General features: G+C 43.2%; 1 protein-coding gene across 11 annotated transcripts in view; it reads left to right on the top strand.

The window, feature by feature from the left end:
* The window catches only part of nav3 (neuron navigator 3), a 372,135-nt gene that overhangs the window by 195,724 nt on the left and 156,337 nt on the right, over nucleotides 1–20,074 (top strand). For 7 of the 11 annotated variants that reach the window (XM_046378518.1, XM_046378522.1, XM_046378514.1 and 4 more), the window contains exon 1: nucleotides 246–764. The exons of 3 other annotated variants lie outside the window; for them this stretch is intronic. In XM_046378518.1, the coding sequence (XP_046234474.1) occupies nucleotides 507–764 (258 nt within the window). In that variant the 5' untranslated portion in view covers nucleotides 246–506. Of the gene's footprint in view, nucleotides 1–244; nucleotides 765–20,074 lie in introns of those variants that run through there. One more of the 11 variants, XM_046378516.1, reaches the window with a different exon arrangement.

Genomic DNA, 20,074 nt, shown 5'->3' with positions numbered 1-20,074 from the left:
ATACACACACATATACACACACACACACACAGAGTCAGGTCTCAGTAATCACGGTTTTGCTTTGGTGGTTATACCTTCCAGAAGAGTTCACGCCCCCTTGAACTGTTTTGGCCGACTTTTTGGTACACTTCTGACAGTGACTGAGAGAGAGAGAGAGAGAGAGAGAGAGAGAGAGAGAGAGTATAAGGGGAGGGAAGGGAGGAGTGTTTGCTTGTGGGAGGAGAAGGAGGAGGGAGTGAATGGAAGGAAGGAGAAGCTTTCTCAGTTTCTGTGAGCCCTGCTTGCTGTAGGCTACAGAATGAGCGCAGTTGCTTTCCTCTCAGTCTGAGAGGCAACTGCTGTTTTTTTCTTTTTCTTTTTTTTTTTCCTTCCTTTCCTGTGCCAGACATCAGTCGGAGTCACTGCAGATTAGTTTTCCTTTCCTCGCAGTACTTTTTGGACGTCTCTCTCACACGCCTGTGTTATTATTATTATTATTATTTTATTTTTTTTGCCTGGGAAGTACCATGCCGGTGGTTGGCGTAGCCTCCAAGCTCAGGCAACCCTCCGCCGTGGGCACCAAGCCAGTGCATACCGCTCTCCCCATCCCCAGCGCAGTCAGAGCAGCCACCTCACAGGGCTACATGGCCCGGCAGCAGGAGCTCAGGACAGGTGAAGGCGCCCCGGGGCTCTCGTGCCAGCTGTCAGTCAAGTCTGAGTACCGGCAGGAGAGGACACCTGAAGGAAAGTCCAGAGCTGAGACAGAGGAGAGCAAGATTTGCAAGGTTAGTGGTCATGGATGGACTCTCCATGTGTCTGTGTGTGTGTGAGATCCTCCACAGGTGTCAGGACTGAAAGAGCCAACGGTGACGGGCTTCTCTGTGTCTGGCATGCTCGCTCTCCCCATTTTGGTGTGAGCAGGTGCCTGTGGAGTTCAAGCGCACGGTGATGAGTCATGAGTGCTACGGAGGGGATGATGTCGCCGGTTTTCTGTCATCAACTAAGAGGGGAAACTAGATGAGTAATGTATCTGTGGAAGTCCATTACCTCATCCTGCTGTGCGTTCAGACTGCTCATAATTTAGTAATCAGTGTGTGTGTGTTTTAGTGTCAGGACACTTCAGGAGTTGTGTTTTAAGTTGAGACTATTAATATCTTTACCTGGGAAGTGAACTGTGCCTGCTCTTCTATGGGGAGGTAAACTAATACATGGGTAATAATGGCTGCTACCTGAGAAGCCCCAAAGATTAGGAGAACTCGGTCTGAATATGCTCTTTTTTTCCCCTGTTGTATTGATTACCAGCGCTGCCCCCTCATACACAGAGCAACCCCTTCATCCCCCCGGCAGCATCAAAATGTTGCACATGCTTTAATAGCCTTTGTTAAGTGGTTCACCATACTAAACTCAGCTTGTGCCAAGTATTTTCCTTTTTGCAGAAATGCTTGGATCAGTTTCACAGGCTGCAATAGAGAAGGCGGGGTTGCTCTGTCCTGAAGAGGAAGGAGTTTTCAAAACTCCCCGCCAAATAGTTTCAGCAGTGCCTCAGCCCGCCCCGCATCCAGAACTGTCAGACTGAACAAACTGAAACTTTCCTGTTTGGCCGGTTGATCTTTCCTCCTCCCCTCTGCCCCACGCTGCCTCTTTCTACCGTTACAAGACTTCCCAACAGGGACAAAAAAAAAAAAAGAAAAAATGAAAAGACTCCCTGACCCTGATTCTTTTTCTGGCTTTTGATACTGAACAAAGCGGCTGATTTTCCTCGTGACCTAGAGGAAACGTGGGCAGGAGACATCAAAGTGTGGGTCAGTGCTCTCCTACCTCTAAATCCTCCCAGCGTGTCCACGAGTCCAAATCGCCTGCAGGGTGACTACGAGGGGAGGAGGGAAGGGGTGTTCATCATTAACCTGCTGCTGAACTGGCAACTTCAGCTTGACTTTCGGCTTGTTAATGCAACTGGTTTCTTACAAATCAGCGCTGTCCATTTAAAGTGGCTCTTACAGTTATTTTTTTAATTTTTTTTTTAGTTTGAAGAAGATGAGGCTGAAGGCTGATTTACTTATGACTACGATGTGTCAGCATCCATCTCACATAACACCTCCCCACACACACATACACGCACACACACACACACACCTTCCTCCCAAACTTGTGTGTTTGACCTGTTCCTTGTTCCATTTATTTAGCAATCCATTATCGTCAAGTTCTTAACAGAAATGCTATAGCCAAGTGTGCTATAGCTCTGACTCTTCATATTGTTGTTCATTTGCAAGATTTGAGTTTTGTTCTAGTGTTCCTATGGATGGAACATCCGCTAAATTGCCTTAAATGTGCAGTGAGTGCACCATGCTGTCGTCCCTGTCCTTGGAGGCAGGCAGATCTGTCCTGCCTGCCCCGGCCTGTCGGTGTGGGTGAGGAATTGTTGGTATGGAGGAGGTAATTAGTCTGTCTAATTGTGTTGTGTAGTCCCTTAAGAGCTTTACTCTCGAGGCTTTCAGGGAGAGAAGGTGGAGTAAATGCTGTCATTACTCCTTCACATTAACAACTCTCCTTGTTTAGTTTGGAGTCCTATTATCAAGCAGGATCAAGCGCAGGATTGCATGTGTGTGTGTGTCAGTATATACAGTGGTGACATGGCATGTGTTGGCTCGTTTTCCAAAGGTTAAACATGTCAAACGTGTTGTTTGCCCAAGTTTTGGTTTTTTGTTTTTTTTTTGTGGTGGTGGAAAATTCCATCTGTCTGGTCAGTAAAGAGGTTAATCCCATTCATAATGACCTCTGTGTTTGGTTGTGTGTTTTTTTTGTGTGGATATGGTGTGGAACAACATTCAGTCAGCATTACAGTGAAATATGACTGAAACTCCCAGATCACCTAAATCAGAAATGCAAGCATCAGCATCATTGTATCCTGACAATATTCTTGTGTCTGCAAAGGGATCACAGGTGCACGAAAAATAAACAGGAGGGTTAAGTGCAAAGCAGAGAGGAAGAAGGGATTTGCTTTTTTTCTTTGGTTTGGTGTCAGCAGAAGACAGCAGGCCTGGTGTTGTTTCGAGCAAAGCTAAGGAGGAAGTGAATCTCAACTCAAGCTCCACTGAAACAAATTCAGTCTGCAGTTGAGCCTGACACACTGTGTTTGGATGGAGAGGTTTCACGTTTAACAGATGTAACCATGCCTCATTGAATGGCCGCCACACTCGGGCTCCATCTGCGATCGGAGGAGATGCAGGGGGCTGTCTGATGATGTGTGAAGGGCACAATTAAGCTGCTCAGATGAGGTTAATTTTGGACTCCACTCAGAACCAGTGGCTAATCTCGGCTGTGCTAATACAATGTGTATGTATTGTGTCGTAGCGCTGAACAACCGACTGCACGTAGGTTTATGCAAGTGCTCGCGAGTTGTGCCTGCGGTTGTTTTTGTCTGTGCACAGGTGTTTGTTACCTTTCACATGTTTGTAGTGAACATGAAGAACAGGTGTGGGTTTTTAGAACGCTGTATGATTTGACAGCCAAAAATGAAGCATGGCCATCGGCACATTGCCTTGACAGTTCTTTGCTTAGATTGGCACGTGCTTCTACAAGTTCCCCAGCTAACTTAAATGACTGGTGTTCATGCTGCCGCTCTCACAAATATCAGCAGGTTTCCGCTTTGTTGTGCAAAACCTGCACTTGAATCCATCTCTGATTCTGGGCTGTCAAGGACTCCTATTTTCCCTCAGTGATGGAGATGAGAACAAGGCAAGACATTTGCTCTTCCTGTTGAACTCTCCGCTGACAGTTCACATCAGTCACTGACTCTGGCACTGCGGGATGACAAGCCGGAATGAAGAGCTTATCTGAGTCAACTGGGCTTAAATGAAGTGTCAGCACCACCACCACTGATTGGGAATTATCTTGTGCATCAAGAGTTTTGGCAGCTGTCCAAATCACACAGCCCAGGGACTAATTTAGTGCATAATTTGGAGTTCTTTTTGAGGAGGAACTGAAGATTGCATCACACCTTTTTATTAAATCTACAGTATGACAGAAGAACAAATGATGTTGATTGGATTCGTCTTTACTCATCCTTGAAAAATTGTGTGGGTGCCCGTGGAATTTGTCTAAAGTCATGTCTATTCACTACTTAACGCTTGCTAGCACATACTGTCTTATAACCCGCTTTGCAAATGTCACATTTATATGATTTCTTGGCCTTTTGGAATTGACCCTGAGAGTACAGCTAATTGCTCAATCAAACTCACCAGCATGATGAAGATTTGGTCAGGTCAGTTTTGAAACATCATCTAGTTTAACATCTAGAGTCACTGCACAAATCCCTGTTTTTATTACCCTCTCAACTGCTGTATCCCCAGGAGAAAAATGTTTGGGAAAGTCAAGTTGTGCCTTCCTTTTACAGTATTTCGGTTAGGTGATATAAAGGTGCAGAATAAATGCCAGAAGAATCTATTGTGAACCAATTGTAAAGTTATTTCTCTGCTGACATGTCCTCTCCTGAGTCAACAGAATCAGGTCATAGTGGATGTGGTGAATGCATCTTTATCTCAGAAATGCAGCTCATTGTATACACCGGCCGTGACCGTTGCAGGCTGCTATTTTTGCCAGCCCCTGATGTCAGTGAAATGTCATCCCGGAATGTTGCTTCTGAAGAATAAGTAAGCAAGTGCTCGCTGGAAGTGTGGACGAGTGCCAGACACGCTCACCCACTTAAAGAACAAATAACATCCTGTTGATTCTGTGTGTGTGTGTGTTGTGTAGTGTTGTGTACACCGAGGACTGAGGAGAATAATCAGGGTCTGTTGCTGTATATTTTGTTTGGTGCATCTCCTGCCCTGGTCTGCTTTAGGCAACAACATGGGTGGGTTCAAAATAGGAAAGTGAGTTGGAGTGCCTCAGGGAATCATGTCGGGGTCCGGTGAGTTTGAGTGAGTGAGCAGAATGTAAACAAACCTCTGCTTCCCAGTGTCTCTTTCTCTGGGTGGGCCTGACACCGTCTGCTCTTGTCCTCTTTCTCTCTCCTTTTTTTTTTTTTTTTCATCATTCTCATATTTTTTCTTCATGCAAGGCCTTCATGCTGCATTGGCTGCGTTTGCACGTACACAGTATTTGAATTACTGCAAAAACTCAGTGAAGCAATCACTCCATTTACAGGCTATAGACTGATATCTCCACAGTATTCCAGGTTGTGCGATATACAGTTTTAATTATCACAAAACTGAAATGACAAAACAAAAATGAGCACACATAAAGTTAATTTTTTTTACCGCTTCATCTCACCATCCATGGAGAATTGTAAATATCCTTGAATACTTGGTGAGGAAATGCATTGCTGCTTTCATATAATAAATATGCATGAGAAAAATATGTATTTAATTGGGCTATCACTGTAATTTACGTTAACTTAAGTCATTCATATTTATTAGATGCATTACAATGACGTTTGCATCTGTTATGACCTGCCATGAACATTTGGAGCAATGTACGTAGAGGAAGAATAGAAAACATGTGGTATATTAGATCATTTGTCTACAAGTCATGTGAACCGTGCAGTTTGAGCAGTGATGCTTTTGTCCAGCGTGTCAGTGGTCAGAGCGTGCTCACTCTGTCTTTCTGGCTCTCGCTCAGCTTTCACTCTCCCTCCCTTGAATGACTCTGACACTGCAGAAACAACAGAGAGAACACAGGGAGCAAGAGAGGGGGCCAACTTGTTCCAGCAGCGAGAGAGTCGGGGGGGCGGGTTGAACGTGTCCTGGTCATGGGTGGTCTGACTTGCTGTTCGCCGGACTCCATATCTGGAAGAGAAGTCGTCGTGCAAGGGAGGTGTGAACACTAACGAGCAGCTCTGTTATACTTGCACCTCATCCGACCAAAAGAGGTTAAGAAGTGATCTTTAAAACACTCTGAGATGAGCCTGGAGTGGGTTGTTAGGATTTCATTGATCCTAAAGTTCATTCCTGAAAAGAAAACCGCAACTTGTACATCTTCAGTATAGAATGTTATGAGAGATGGCATGAAAATTGCTTTGGTTTAAACTGCTGACGTGCACAACAACAGGACACAGGCCAACTTTGTTGCTGCAGTTTACTGCCATAATCTTCACGGTCTTGTGTGATAGTTTGTCCTTGCAACATTTGTGGCATTTGGAGTATGAAGGTCGACGGTCTGCGGTCTGTTCAGCCAATCAGAAATAATGTGTTAACAGGGGAGTCCACCTCAGCTCACTTTGCTTGATCCAAGTTGGAAACATGGCAGTGATTTTTGGTCTAACACATAATTTTGAACCATGAGATTATCAAATTAAACTGAGAAATATATATATAAAAAAAATTAGATTATCTTAACATATGTTGCAACTGAGTAACCACCACTAATGTGATTCACTTGCATTTTTTGCATTAGTCTGTCCACTTCTGTGAGATTCCCCCACTCTGCTGAGATTCCTTAATGACCCCTGGGCTGAAATTGGGAAGATACCTGAGACAATATTATGCTTTCCTATGTTCTTTCTCCCTCCTTCCTCCCGTGCTTTTTGTCTCACACGCAGTATTTCATTGCCTTTCGTGCCGCGGGGAGTCTGCTGTCGGCCGTGGTGTTTAAATCTTGGAGTGAGAACACACAGAGCGGCTGGTGTTTACAGTACAGCCACACCGGTTAAAAATACCTTCCCCTGGAAGTACAGTCACAGCGTTCACTCCGAAAACACAGAGAAAAATAAGACTCGGTGCAAAACAAGTTCAAGTTCAAGACCACAGCAGTGAAACATTTTCATGTTAGAAATTCATGAAGTCTTCCAAAACTGCTGAGACTCCTGTCTTGTTTATCAGAGCTGCGAATTAGGAAAATACCCATTAACCTCTGACCTTACCTTGTCCTTGACTTGAACATTAAACTATGGAGTTAGGGATTTTAGAAAACCAATGCCTCGCTCATGAACACACACTCACTCTGGCCCGAGGCTCCATAATTCAACAATTGAGTCAGATTTAAGCAAACAGAGGCCCCCACTGACCCGTTATTGTCTCGCCATACTCTGAGGTTTCTCTCTCATGTAACTCTGTTTTGTGCCCGGGGCATCGCGGCACTGACCGGATGCAGGGAAATGTGTACGCATGTGCAAAAGAAAGTGAACCCCGCTCTCGTGCGGAGGCTGGTATGGCATTAGCGCATGCACGTATGCACACACGCTTGCTCAAGGCCTGCTGCCAGTTCAAAGGTAGGCTTGTTAAATGATCCGAGAGAGGGAAGGTTCACTTGTATGTTAATGCCATAAAAGAAGAATCGCAAACTTGGAGAAGCCAAGGAAGCATGCATTAGAGACAGAAACTTTTTACACACGTGCATCTGCCTGACAGTTTTATTTATGTCGAAGAAACTTTTGCAGGATGTGACTAACTTTTCTACTCCAAGACAGTCTCTCTGAACTTGCCAAGACAACACACATAAAAACATGCACACAAACTAGATCCACAACTATATAAACCGATGCTTTTGCAAATGTCCCATCTCATTATTGCATATTTGTTCAAAGACTCACTGCAGTGCCTTTAATCTATTCATAAGCTATAAAGCTGCCACTTCTTGAAAGCGGTGAAAGCGGCAAGAAACGATCTGGTAGGTTGCTGAACATAGAACTGTTTGTGGTAGCAATGCAGTATACTGCACACATAATAATGCGTGCTGTTGCCAGTTAATTAGGCTAAAAGTAACACAGTCTAACAACAGTCCTGCAATAAATCCCACCCTCATGAAGGTGATAATGTTCAGTTTTTGTTGAATCTATTCTAGAAAGGTTCTGCTCAAAAACAGCCATCCAGTTAAATCAACACCTCACTTAAAGAGTTCCAGTGCTTGTGTATTTTGTAATATGAGCCACCAATGCACAATAAAAACTAAAACAATAAAAGCAATAATACATCACAAACAAACTGATAATCACAATGATAATAAAAATAATTAAGCTGCTGAATATGCTGTGTACCTGATGGGTCTTTAAAGGCAGCTAAATTAATGGATTTTCATACACTGAAAGTCACTCACGTGGCCTTGATCCTCACAGAAAGTTACTATAAGGCCACTATAAAAACACACACACACACAGGAGTTGTGTTGAGTGTGTCGGGGTGGCAGGTCTTCTTTACCTCCACCTCAGTTTTCCTCCATTCGCCTCTCTTCAGCTGTCTGTCAGCGATCTCTCTGCCTGCTTGTGTTTTCTTAGCGTCCTCCTCTCTCCTTCCTTTATTCTCCCTCAATCCCTTCTTTTCACATCTTCCTTGCACTTCTTTTTTCCACTCTGTCTCCTGTCACTGTCTTTCTGCTCTTTCCCATTCCCGGCATTCCTCTCTGAGTCCTTCCCTGGCCTCCTTTTCTGTCTCTCGTGACTGGAGCCTTTCTCGTATTCCACTGCCTCCAACTCTCTTACTGTTATTTTCCTTTACTCCCCGCCCCACCACCACCACCTCTCTTTGTCATATTCTTTTTTTCCCCATCCTTTCCCCATCATCTTTTCCTCCACCTTTCTTCCTCTTTCTGTGCCTAACTTTTCATCTGTGATATTTGTAACGAGAAAAGCAGCGGGAGAGAGTTAACACACACCTGGCCCAGTTCTGTCTCTGCAGCTGTCACAGATAACCTTTCCTCTACTGAACCAATAGGTCACACTTGCCTCTCTCTCTCTCTCTCTCTCTCTCTCTCTCTCTCTCTCTCTCTCTCTCTCTCTGTCTCTGTCTTCTTCCTTACCTTCTCCTCCAGTCCTTCAATCACTTGTTTTTTTTTAATCTTTTTCTCTGCAGTCCATTTAACCGTGACTCAGACAGCTGCAAGGAAACATCTGGGAAAGCCACAACAACCGGTGTCAAAAGCGTCCAACCAATGGGCAGCGAGCAAAACATCCCATAACATGCGCTAACAAGGGCCGTCGCTCTGTGGACGTGTGTTGTATTTAAGCATGCAGGGAGAATGATTGCTGATGTTATGAGTCAAGCGAGTGGTCTCTGTGGTATTGACTCACAGCTTACACAGCAGCAGCAGTAGATCACTTACTATCAACATGACTGCAGTGTTTCTTGGCACTTTCGAGGCACCCAGGAAGAAGAGGGGTGCTCCTGGGAGTAACTCTGTGCATAGGCACAGTTAAATATGCAGCGTGAATGTTCACCTGTTTCACACCTACAGTATGTCACCATGCTTTTAAATGTTGTTTCCTTCTGTTAGAAAACAGTTCACCACAGTCCAGAGTAAGCGCAGAGCACAATCAAATGAGCTTGATTATGCAGATTTGCCCGTGTGGACTGCTGTGTTTAACGGGGAGGGCACCAGCTTGGACAGTTTCAAATCTTATCTAGTTTAAAAGAGCAGAGATGACTCATTTTTGCATATCCAACAGCCACCACCATCTTCAGTAGCTCCCCAGTAAAAAGACAAACTGCGGTTGCAGTGGTAGTTTCCAGGTGTGAATGTTTGTAACGGTTTCAGTCTGGAACAGAGTGCTGCTGAAAAAATGGCATCAGTCATCCATCCATGGGTTACATTTAGGGGTTGACTGTTGAATGTTTTTGATAAATAAATAGAAAACGCAAACCAAGCCGCAGACGCAGATGGCTGGATGAGAAGCTCATTCTGGTGGGATGCTGGGTGGTGGTTGGTTGCTGTACCCTCCCTTGGCACAAGCTTTTATAGGGCGCTTAACAGAGCGAGCACACATGTTTTTTTGGAGTGGTTAGGCCTCACATTTAGACTCATCATTACCCACAACCAGCATCTATGTTCTCATTATTTTTCCACTTTTTTTTTCAATCCAGACATGTCGGTTTTTCTTATTTTCTGCATTTTGTCCCTGCACAGCTTATGTAAGGGCCAGTAAAATGCCAAATGGAAATCATTACTCTTTCTCATATATTTCTGTATGTTTATCTGAGCAGAGGTGCCCTGTGAAGCATTTTCTTGTGCACATTTTGCAGAAATTCTGTTTAAATTGCCTTTTAGAACCATATGTGCATTCTTGTTTAATACTTTGATCCTAGTCAGATCAAACCCTGGACCCTTGCGTTGGATTATTAAAAGGTCATCGGGTTAAAGGTCAGCAGCAAACAAGATGACTCACGTATCTTTATAGGTTTAAAAAAAAACACAGAGAAACATCCTTTGGCAGCATTTTGTAGTATGTGATTGAAACTTTTTAGCCCTTGTTAGTTATATGATCTATTTCCTTCTTTGAATTTAAAATATGGTCAGCGTGGAATGTTTTGAGAGCTGATAGATTTCAATTCTGAAGTGCAAGACAACTGTTACTTGGCCTTGCTAGTGTTCCCTGGCAGTGTTGGAGCGACACTGGACACACTGACAGACAGCTTTCTGAGGTTTTTCAGTTGTAGAAAGATCACGCAGGTCGAGGCAGACTCAGTGATCCTCACAGTCATGAGGTCATGGGCTAACTCAGTGGTGCGTGACCCCTCGAGCTTCTGGCCTGTCTGTACAGCATTGTGGCAGCATTTGATGCGTCCATGGCCCTTTTGGTAACAGTAAATTGAGTGTGAAACTGCATGTTGCGAAGCTGCAACTGGAGCCTTGTGGGTGCGTGTCTATGTCTGCGTCAATAAAAATGAAATGAATTGAAATGAAATGAGGTCTTTTACAGTAATATAAATTTATAAAGCAGTTTTTCAGTAGTAGGAGGCTCAGTGGTTGAGTTTTTAATGCTGCTGTCTCAGAGCAAGAAGAACTTGGAGTCGATTCCTGGCCATTCGTTCTGTATGTGGCTTGTGTGTTCACACCGTGTTCGTGTGTGTTGCCTCCCCCAGTTTATAGACATGTAAGTTAAGTGCATTGGAGAGACTCAATCACCCATAGGTATGATTATACATCACACTTAATGACAATCTGCTGTATGCTGGGTTACACACAGACACACCGCAGCCTGGAATAGGAACAGCCAGAACGAGAAAATGAATGAGTGATGATTTTTCAGTACACCACTTTATATTATTTGACCATATGTGAGGTTTGACTCTGTGTTTTGGAAAGCCAGGTCTTAATGATCTACATCTATCCCACAGTGGCCTACTATACTCCACTCTCAGCTTTATTCTGTTGCCCTTTTTCTGTCTTCATATAGCTCTTCCTCTGGGCCGCAGGTGAGCTTGTTTCACTAAAGTACAAAGCACCTCTCCAAAGAAAAAGTCATTTCCACCACAACATCACTACCTTGTTGCTTCTACCATTTAACTGTATTAAGTTTGCCCATAAAGTGTGTTAACTCTGCTGTTAATGAGTGTTAAACAAGAACTACCAGCCCTTGACAACGTCTCCAGAGATGCAGAGCTGAAGTCTAATTCCACCCTCCCCTTTTGCTTTCTCTCTTTTCCTCCTCACTCCATTGGCCTCCCCACATCGCCAACAAAGCTCTGCTGTTTGGGCCGGACCAAGTTTTCTCACAGGATAATTCTCCTGACACACATTGGAGTTTGGTTTTATTTACTGGCTGCTGTTGTTTTTGCTCCCACGTGAAAGCTCATACTTGCTTTTAACCTCCCTGGGTTTTTAGTTGATGCATCCTTGGAGGCCCTTTTGGAGTCCTGCTCATTTCCTCTCCCAAACCAGCAGCCTTGATTGTTGTCACTTACACAAGCAATGGGTTTGTTGAATTGAATCTGCAACTCGGACAGTGGTAGTGCCAAAGCTTACACTCGATGGGAGTTTGTTAATCTGTGATTTTTCACCCTGCCAAACAAGGAACAATTTCTTCTCTATAGCTGTTGATGAATGGATCCCACTCTTAAGACTCATATTTTTCTGAATAATCTTCTTAATGGCGTAATGGCTCTACTCACATGCTAAAAGAGATGTGAACTACACACACAGAGAATCTTTGTCTCTGTCCACACTGAAAGGTCATTGGTTGGACGCTTTTGACACCATCAGTGATGGGTTTATAGGTTGAGGGTTCAGGTCGTACATTAGCCCTCCGGGGACATTTGTGGTGGTCTAGAAAGCTTGAGCAAATGAGGAAACATTTTCCCTCATAATCCCTTAATGATGAGGAAGGGCTGTCAGCCATCTTGGACTGAAGAGACTCATTACTGGAGTTGTAATGAGAGGACAAGAGGTTCCTTGTAACAGCTACCAGGGTTCACGTGCTGGAGGGACATTTGCCAATAGTTTGTCTGACCAAAGTCAGCTGACCCTTTCGAGATAAAACACAAGAGGCTTTTGTATTGCCCTACACTACTTTCCAATGCAGATGTCTTAAAGGGATGCACAAAGTTTTGCAGGAAGCCTCTCTATCCAAAGCAAAAATAACTTAATGAATGACGTGCAGTAAGCCTCATTTAAAGCAATGCTCTTATCCATTGGAAGACAAACGATATTAACAACAATGGTGATTATTGGATTGTTCAGTGCCACAGCTGACTGGCAGCACTAAATGATAATTTGAAAACAAAGATCATTTAAGGTGAGAGAGCTTGGAAAATGTGCACAGCCAAAGAAAACAGCCAAAGAAAGGGATAGAAAAGATTATTTGAATACAGTGTGAGTGAGTCAAGTGGATATGATTCATGTGGAGAGCCTGATGCAAAGTAATTCACAAAAAGATGAGTTGCCTGTGACCCTTGAAGAAACAGGAAGTACAAGGGTTGAAAACATTCAGGCAAAGGGATGGCCACTCAGAGAAGGCAGAGTGAGTGACAGCATTGTTTCTTTTATTATTCAGTATTTATTCAGAGAAGATGTGGATGATAGGAGTTAACTTGCCTCTGTATTGGAAGCAGATGCAGGCATGTCATTCAGGTTTAAAACCTTAATCACTCTCTGAATCTGCATCTTTCTCCTTGGCCTTGTGGACAGACCAGCTGCAGGTAAGCTACCTAGAGAGTGGGGGTTGAGGATGAGGGGGAAGGAAATTGGGAGGGTGGGAAGGAAAAGTGTGAGCCTGAAGGGAGAGAAGAAATAGTAGTAGACGTGTCAGGGACGATGTCTTGTGCCATGATTTAAGTAGCTAAATATTCCTCTGTAGGTTACAGTTGGAGTCAAGCCACTTGAATTAAGTTGGGAAAGGGTGTGAGGGCAGAAGTAGAAGAAGGAAGGAGAGGAAGTGGACTGAGATTAGTGCATATAAAAGGCTGATCTCATGGGACTGGGAGGTGAGTGCATTCTGGGCCAGGTGCTTCATGTCAAGAATACCCAAATGAAATACATTTGAGTACAAAATTCAAGCTGATGAAAGTTTTGTCAGTGAGGTCCACATCATAGGTGTAAGGAGGGAGAATTCAAAATCACCTCCACCTCCACCCATATGATCTAAGTGAAGTTTCAAAATTTTGTGTGACCTCTCTTGAGACTTTAGCAGTTTGCAAGAATCCTTGAAGCACGCTTCTTTTTGCCCAACAATTGATCAAACTGACTTCCTGGAAATCAGTCCATCCATCCATTTATCCCTGCCGAGTGAACCACACATAAGTGTGTCCATGAGTGTGAGTAGGTTTATGGAAGTATGGAGACCAGCAAACATCGCTCCTTCTTTCCGTGCTGTCGTCAGATCTGCTCTGCCTGATATTAATTTCCCTGAGCTTGACAGGGGCCATTAGTCTTGGGGAGGAGGCTTGAGTTACAGTGTTTAGGGGGTAAAGAGCAGGCAGCAGTATATACAGCATGTGTTATACAATAGCCCAGACCACAGGGAGGAGGAGAGGCATATAGGGAGAAGCCATTGGACAGACAGCATTAGGAGAGTGGGAAAGATTAAATGTTTTTCTCAGCCACTTCGGCTTGCATAATGGAAGATACTGCAAGACCATCATCTTTAGAGTGGAAGACATATTCACTTCTCATTTTCTGTTTGCTAATTACTTTATCGTATCAGAAGGCTGATCAGTTTTTAGTACTCTGGGAAAAGCACATTCTGAATATTCTACAGAGCTTAGGACTTTGTAACCCATGTACCTGTTTGGACAGTTTGCTTGAGGCACCAGGAGGAAAACCTTAATGTTGTGTACAGCAGATCTGAGGTAGACTGATTATACTTACTAAGGCCGTAGGGTCCATTCTTTGTGCTGACTGTGCTGTTCACCAGGATGTTTGAGTTCTCTTCATGATCACCGTGCTGCTCTCCAGATGTGTTGAATGAGCAGGAGGAGGAAGGGCTGCTCTTAGGGGGCCTTCTGGCTGTCTGCTGGACATCATTTCCCCAGCACACACAAGAGAGAGTGAGAGGGCGATAGGGCCTTTGGGTTGAAAGGTAATGTCCTCTACCACATCCAACAAACCGCCACTCGATGACTGATATTTCAGTCCAGCAACACTCACACCCAGCAGTCACTTCCCCTCTTGCTTTCAAAATGAACGTTGCTGGGTTACAGCACAGTGAGTGTTCAGTGAGACTGAGGTGGTTAATTGTTACTGACAAAATGCTTAACAGGCTTGACATAAAAACCTAAATTTAACAGGATATTAGTTGCTCTGACATCAGGTTTGTGATGGTAAAGCTGCATCCCATTCCTTCCTTTCTCCTTCAGACTGACATGGTGGTGTCAGGGTAAACAACTTCCCTATTAAACAGCTACTTTCTCACCAAGCACAATTTTTTAAACCATCACATGTGGCAGTGATGAATACCTACAATACCTAGTCAAGGATGAATATTAAGGGATGGGAATATGTATATATATATATATATATATATATAAGTGGAATCCCATTCCATAGTGGAGTCACTTCATTACTTCTATATACTTGTATATAGTATACTATATAATTCTATATTTTTGGAGGGTCATTTCAAACCAAAGGTGCCTCCATGAGGGTTAAGTGTGAGTGTGAGGACAAGGATTCTGACTATTTCTCCTGTTCTACAGAAAGTTTATGTTCTCATTCTTTAAGTTTCACATTATCCAGTTAATTTTTTGATTTATGATTGTTTTCATAGCTTTCAGGTGAGACACTAAAATGCATGAATCTAACACATTTAGACAGGCAGTCTGTGGTTACTACAGGTTTTATGTCTTTAAAATGTCTTGAAAAGAATTTGAAGCACAGCAGTCCATGCTACCATGTCCGTGTCCATGCATACATACACATTTGTGTATTTGCATGTGTGTGAAATCAGAGCATGTCTCAATCCTTTATTGTGGGCATCTGCATACACTGTGAGGAGATTGTGAGTGTGTGAAAAAAGAAAGAAGAATGTGCGTTTGCCTTTATATGTGGGTATGTGTTAGCCGTTTTCCCAGGTCTCCAGTGCAGAGTAGCACTTGGCGCTGAAAGGCCCGGCTGTAACACTTTAATAGCACAGTTGTTTACTCTTTATACCAACCCACTTCACCCCCATTTTGGGAGGGTTCCTCTGCCCTTGGCATAGCAGCATGTAGACATTTTTACAGCTTAGTATGCTCAACACCATCTTGCTAACGGATTTTATGGCCCAATGGTTCTAGTGTGTGTGTTTTTATAATAACTGCAGGTTATGCAATCAAATTTTCTGGAAAGCCAGAACAGACACATTCTTGATCATAGCGCTTAGCTTCCCCTCTAAACTCAACAGGTTGCTGTTAAATGCATGTATAGCATGTATGTATGCTTATGCTGTTGTATTTTTCTTTTACAGTGTAGCCTATGGGGACTAGATCCAGGTGTTGCAGTCCTGCTGGGCTTTGCTTTAGCAGGACATTGTAAATTACTTTTTTATTGCAAGAAAATCAGTAATCAAGACTATTTTTATGTTAGATGACCACTGTCATGAGTCAGTAGCTGTGTATCAGCAGGCTTATATCAATAAGCCGGTTATTATTGCAAAATGAGCTTAATATGAAAGTGGTCATGATATTATGACTAATTTGCTGTATCCTATCCCACATATATACTACTGCAGACAAGCCTACAAAGTCTTAACTTGAACCACAATTACCCTTCCCTAGGTTAGGTGCAAACATTCCAGAGGATTTGGACATTATCCCATTTAATATCTGACATTTTCACAGATGTTCCTGTGAAAATGTCAAAGCAGCACCTTATCACACTGTGGGAGCAAAGTGTGTTGTCAGCATGGGCCCCAGTGAGAACAAGGCCCCCAAACCCTGGCAGTGACTTATACAGGGAATTTGTTTGCTTTATCTAGAGAGCAGCACATGACAGTGCAGCCAGGAGGTATTACTGTATGCATTGTATTAATATCACAGCTGCAAACAGCCATGAAGGTTTCACCAACACTACAATTATTTTGTGCAAGCCTGGAGAGGGAAAGCGCTGTTACAATATAATGATTAAAGGTAATCTTTGCTTGCCAGGAAGTTGACATTTTCGATATTTGGCTGCAGCAACAGGCCTTGCATTGCACGCACTCTGAAACTTTTCATCTTGTGAGGAGGTAACAGTTCCAAATAGAGCAGTGAGAACATGACTCAAGTCAGTAACGGGAGGAAAAACTGATCAGTTTGTATATGTGTGCATGAGTTGCAGCACGATGGTTACAACTGTAGTGCTCCTGGAGTGAGTCCGTGGCATTGCTTTGGTCATATTATGTCTTATATGTCTTTATGTCTTGTAGTTTGACAATATATTAGATAAGAAGGAATGTAAAATAGTGTGTTTCACTGTTTGCGTAAGTTACTCCAAATGAGTGAACCTGTGCCTTCAACCTGGCTTTTTCCATTTGTCCTTACTTGAAACAGCATGCAGTGGGAGATAATTACATCAGAATATATAAATCTTAATGTTTAATAACTATAAAACTAATGTTTAAGTGTAAAGTGCTGGCATTAGTTATAGCTGTCACCACCATTTAGAGCCAAGGTGGTAAGAGGAAAAAGACACACTTTAGCCTCAATGAGTCATTGTGTCAGCATACAGTCGGTGTATCAAGAGGTGAGGGGAACATTAAAAGGGAATTATGGGTACATTTTCCACCGCTGTCCTCAAATCTGCCTAGCCCAAACACTAGGCAGAGACAGCAGCCAGCTTACTTAGTGGTTGCACTCTGTCTGTCCTCAGCATAAGACACTTCAGCTAATGTGTTGGGCTGGAGCATTAGCCGCACTGGGTAAAAATATGTTTCCCTTGGAGGTGGCAGCAGAGCCGGTGTGCACTACCATCCATGTCAAGTGGTACACTGTATAATAGCATCCCGCGCAAACTTGGACGCCTAACTTGAGGAATTACATCTGCGGTTGTTTCAACACGAGCCCTAAAGTGGTCTGCCCAGAGCTAGTATCACATCCAGAGGTCAGAAGGGGTGTAATTAGGGGAAATCTGTTTAAATATTTTAACATATTTATTGATGCTCTGTGACTTATGGAATTATGCCCCTCTTGCGTCAGGACTGCACAGGCCTCACTCCATCTGTCCTCACTGGAAAAATCACATGAAGTCTCCATCAGCAAAGCCGGCTGTCCGCACGTTTGCCGTATCAATACTCCTTGCAGGCCTCAGTAAGTCACACTCAGCCTGAGGCAGTTAGGAGTTGGCGTTTCTTCACTGGCACCCTGTCAACACCCTCCTTTTTAGCTTTTAACTTAGTGATTTTACTGTGAAAGAACAGCTTTCTGTCTTTCTCCTCTCTTTCCTCCTCTGTTTGTCCTCCAGTCCACCTTCAGTTTCCACCACACAGCCATCATCGTGCACACACACACACACTTTCCACAGCTAGTCCCTTCATTCAGTTGCTGAAGCTTTAAGAAAAAGGCAGTCCAGAGGTCACAGAAGCACTGTGGTTTCGATAGGTGGGAGGAGAATTAGCTTTTAAGTCTCTATAAGTGCCTTTAAGCAAGGCATTAGACCTTTAAGTCTTCTGCTGGGGCTACTCATTAGCCAACAGATGAAGACTTCCAGACATGAAAGTGTGGAACATTGTGACTATGAAGTAAGGCACTCTTGCAAATGCATGCATGCTAAGTCAACCTTCCCTGGATAAATAAAAACTTTCAAATATCCAGATTTGTGTCCAATCTTCCTCACGACCCACTGCAAACACATCGAGGCCCAAGAGGCGCTTTTTACGGTGCAACATATTTTTGCAATAAATCACCAAAATTCAAAAGCCTGTCTTTTTCACCAGTGTTTTTTGAATTTATCTCCCACACTAAATGCACAGAACGTCCAAACATTAGGTTTTTCCAAAAGTCTGAAGCTTAGAATGCTCATAGGATCGTAAAAAACTCAAGGGTGGTCGCCTGCTCTGTGCTGGGGTCAGCTGATAGGGATTGTTTACACTGGTCAGCTGCTGGGAACCCCAGACCCTTGTGTGGTGCCTTGTAAACAAAGCACAAGTTGTTTGTAAGTTATCTCTCCTGCTTTCTGTGCACAGCACTGAACACCAGTCGTTGGGTACTCATCCTGAATGTGCTTCAGTTGTTACAGGAGTCTGTTCTATGTCTCGTTCCATTTTGAGCTGGAAATTATCAACCAGTAGCTCATAATTGCAACCTCTGTATGTTCTACTGGACCAGTACAGAAATACGAGCAGGGAAACATAGACGCCTGTAAGAATTTCTTTAACCGACGCCACCGCTGATATATTACGCCAATAATATTTGGGAACATTGGCTAGCTGACTGAACTGCACAGTGTGGAATACAGTTACTTTTAGCAATATAAACATGTAATAAATAATGCTGTTTTGCCTTTACAGGTGGTGACGTGACATTTGAGGAAAGTTGGGGTGGAGAAAGTTTCCTACTTGGAAACATCACTTTGAGGGCTGCCCCATTGTATTATTCATTTTAAGAAGTCAGAATTTCCAACATTCTGACCTAATGGTTCAAAGAAGCACACTTAGTCACATAGACAAGACACTGTGTGTACGGGAAGGTCGATGTATGGAACATTAGCAGCCTTAAGGCCATGCTCAATTCAATTAACTAAACGTGGAATTGATGCTGTAAGCAGGAACCAGAAAAGCTCAATTTATGAAAAAGAGCAGGAGAGATGGAAAGAGAGAGAGGCAGAGAGAGAGAGAGAGAGACAGAGAGAGAGAGGCAGAGAAAGGGTGATCTGCTTAAGAATTGGCTTTGAGCCCCGGAAACTGAACACATACTGTAAACACAACATGTCGATTTTGTGAGAATGCCTGTTTTTCTGAATTAAAACACACGTTACCTGTAGCTCCAATTGGACGGATTGCCATGACATTTTGTGCATATATTCATGATGTCTTTGGTCATTTTTTGATATCCTGACTCTTCTAGCTAGCGCCACTAGCAAGTTGACATTTTTGACATTAACTTAAATATCTTGACAATTGTTGGACAGATTTCCCAGAAATTTATCTGGACATGTGATGGAGAGAAGAATTCAATTTATTTTATTTATATAGTGCCAAATCACAACAAAAGTTATGTCTAACACTTTCCAACAAAAGCAGGTCCAGTCTCTGGACATCATTTTCCAACATTTCCTTCATCACAACCAGCAAGTTTATGCCTACTGTGTGAAATACCTACTGAATTCAAGAAACAACAAGACAAAGAACCCTGACGATGAACCAAGACATTCACAGCTGTGGTTTAAAGTGAATTATTTCCACAGCTATTGGGTGGATTGCCATGGACACTTCTTGGTTCACGCATTGATGTTTCAATAAGCTAACAACTATCATGTAGCGCCATCATAAGGTCAAAGTTTCACTTTGTCGAGTTCTTTGTTTTGGGACCAAAATCCCAAAATAAGATGATGACTGTACCTGCTAAAAGGCAGCATGCTCTCACTGTGAGTTTGTCAAAATCGGCATGCAGCTGAAAGCACCTCTGTATCTTAGTACAATTTCTGGAATTGCTAGCACACCTAAGAATATTTCGTAAACTTTCCAGTAAGTTCGTATTTCCAAAACTCTTCCGCTCACAAATTTCTGTGAACCCTCAGAACCTGATTAGGATTTACTGTGATTTTCAAGGACACTACAGCAAGGATGATGTTCACTGACACCGGTCCCACCCTTATTATGCAGGTTTTCAGGTTAGCTAAGAAAATCTCTCACCTCAAAGGACTTTATCAGCACAGCCACAGGCACATTTCACACAGCACTTACTTAGAAACAGTTTCATAGCAGCATAATAAACAGCAACAGTCATGAGTAACTTTTGAGGCCATATCATAAAGCAAATGGCACGTATTCAGATGC

Source organism: Scatophagus argus, chromosome 22 (genome assembly GCF_020382885.2).
Source record: "Scatophagus argus isolate fScaArg1 chromosome 22, fScaArg1.pri, whole genome shotgun sequence".
NCBI classification, from domain to species: Eukaryota; Metazoa; Chordata; class Actinopteri; family Scatophagidae; genus Scatophagus; species Scatophagus argus.
Note: the sequence above shows the minus strand (reverse complement) of the source record. Positions and strands in the feature narration are given on the sequence as shown.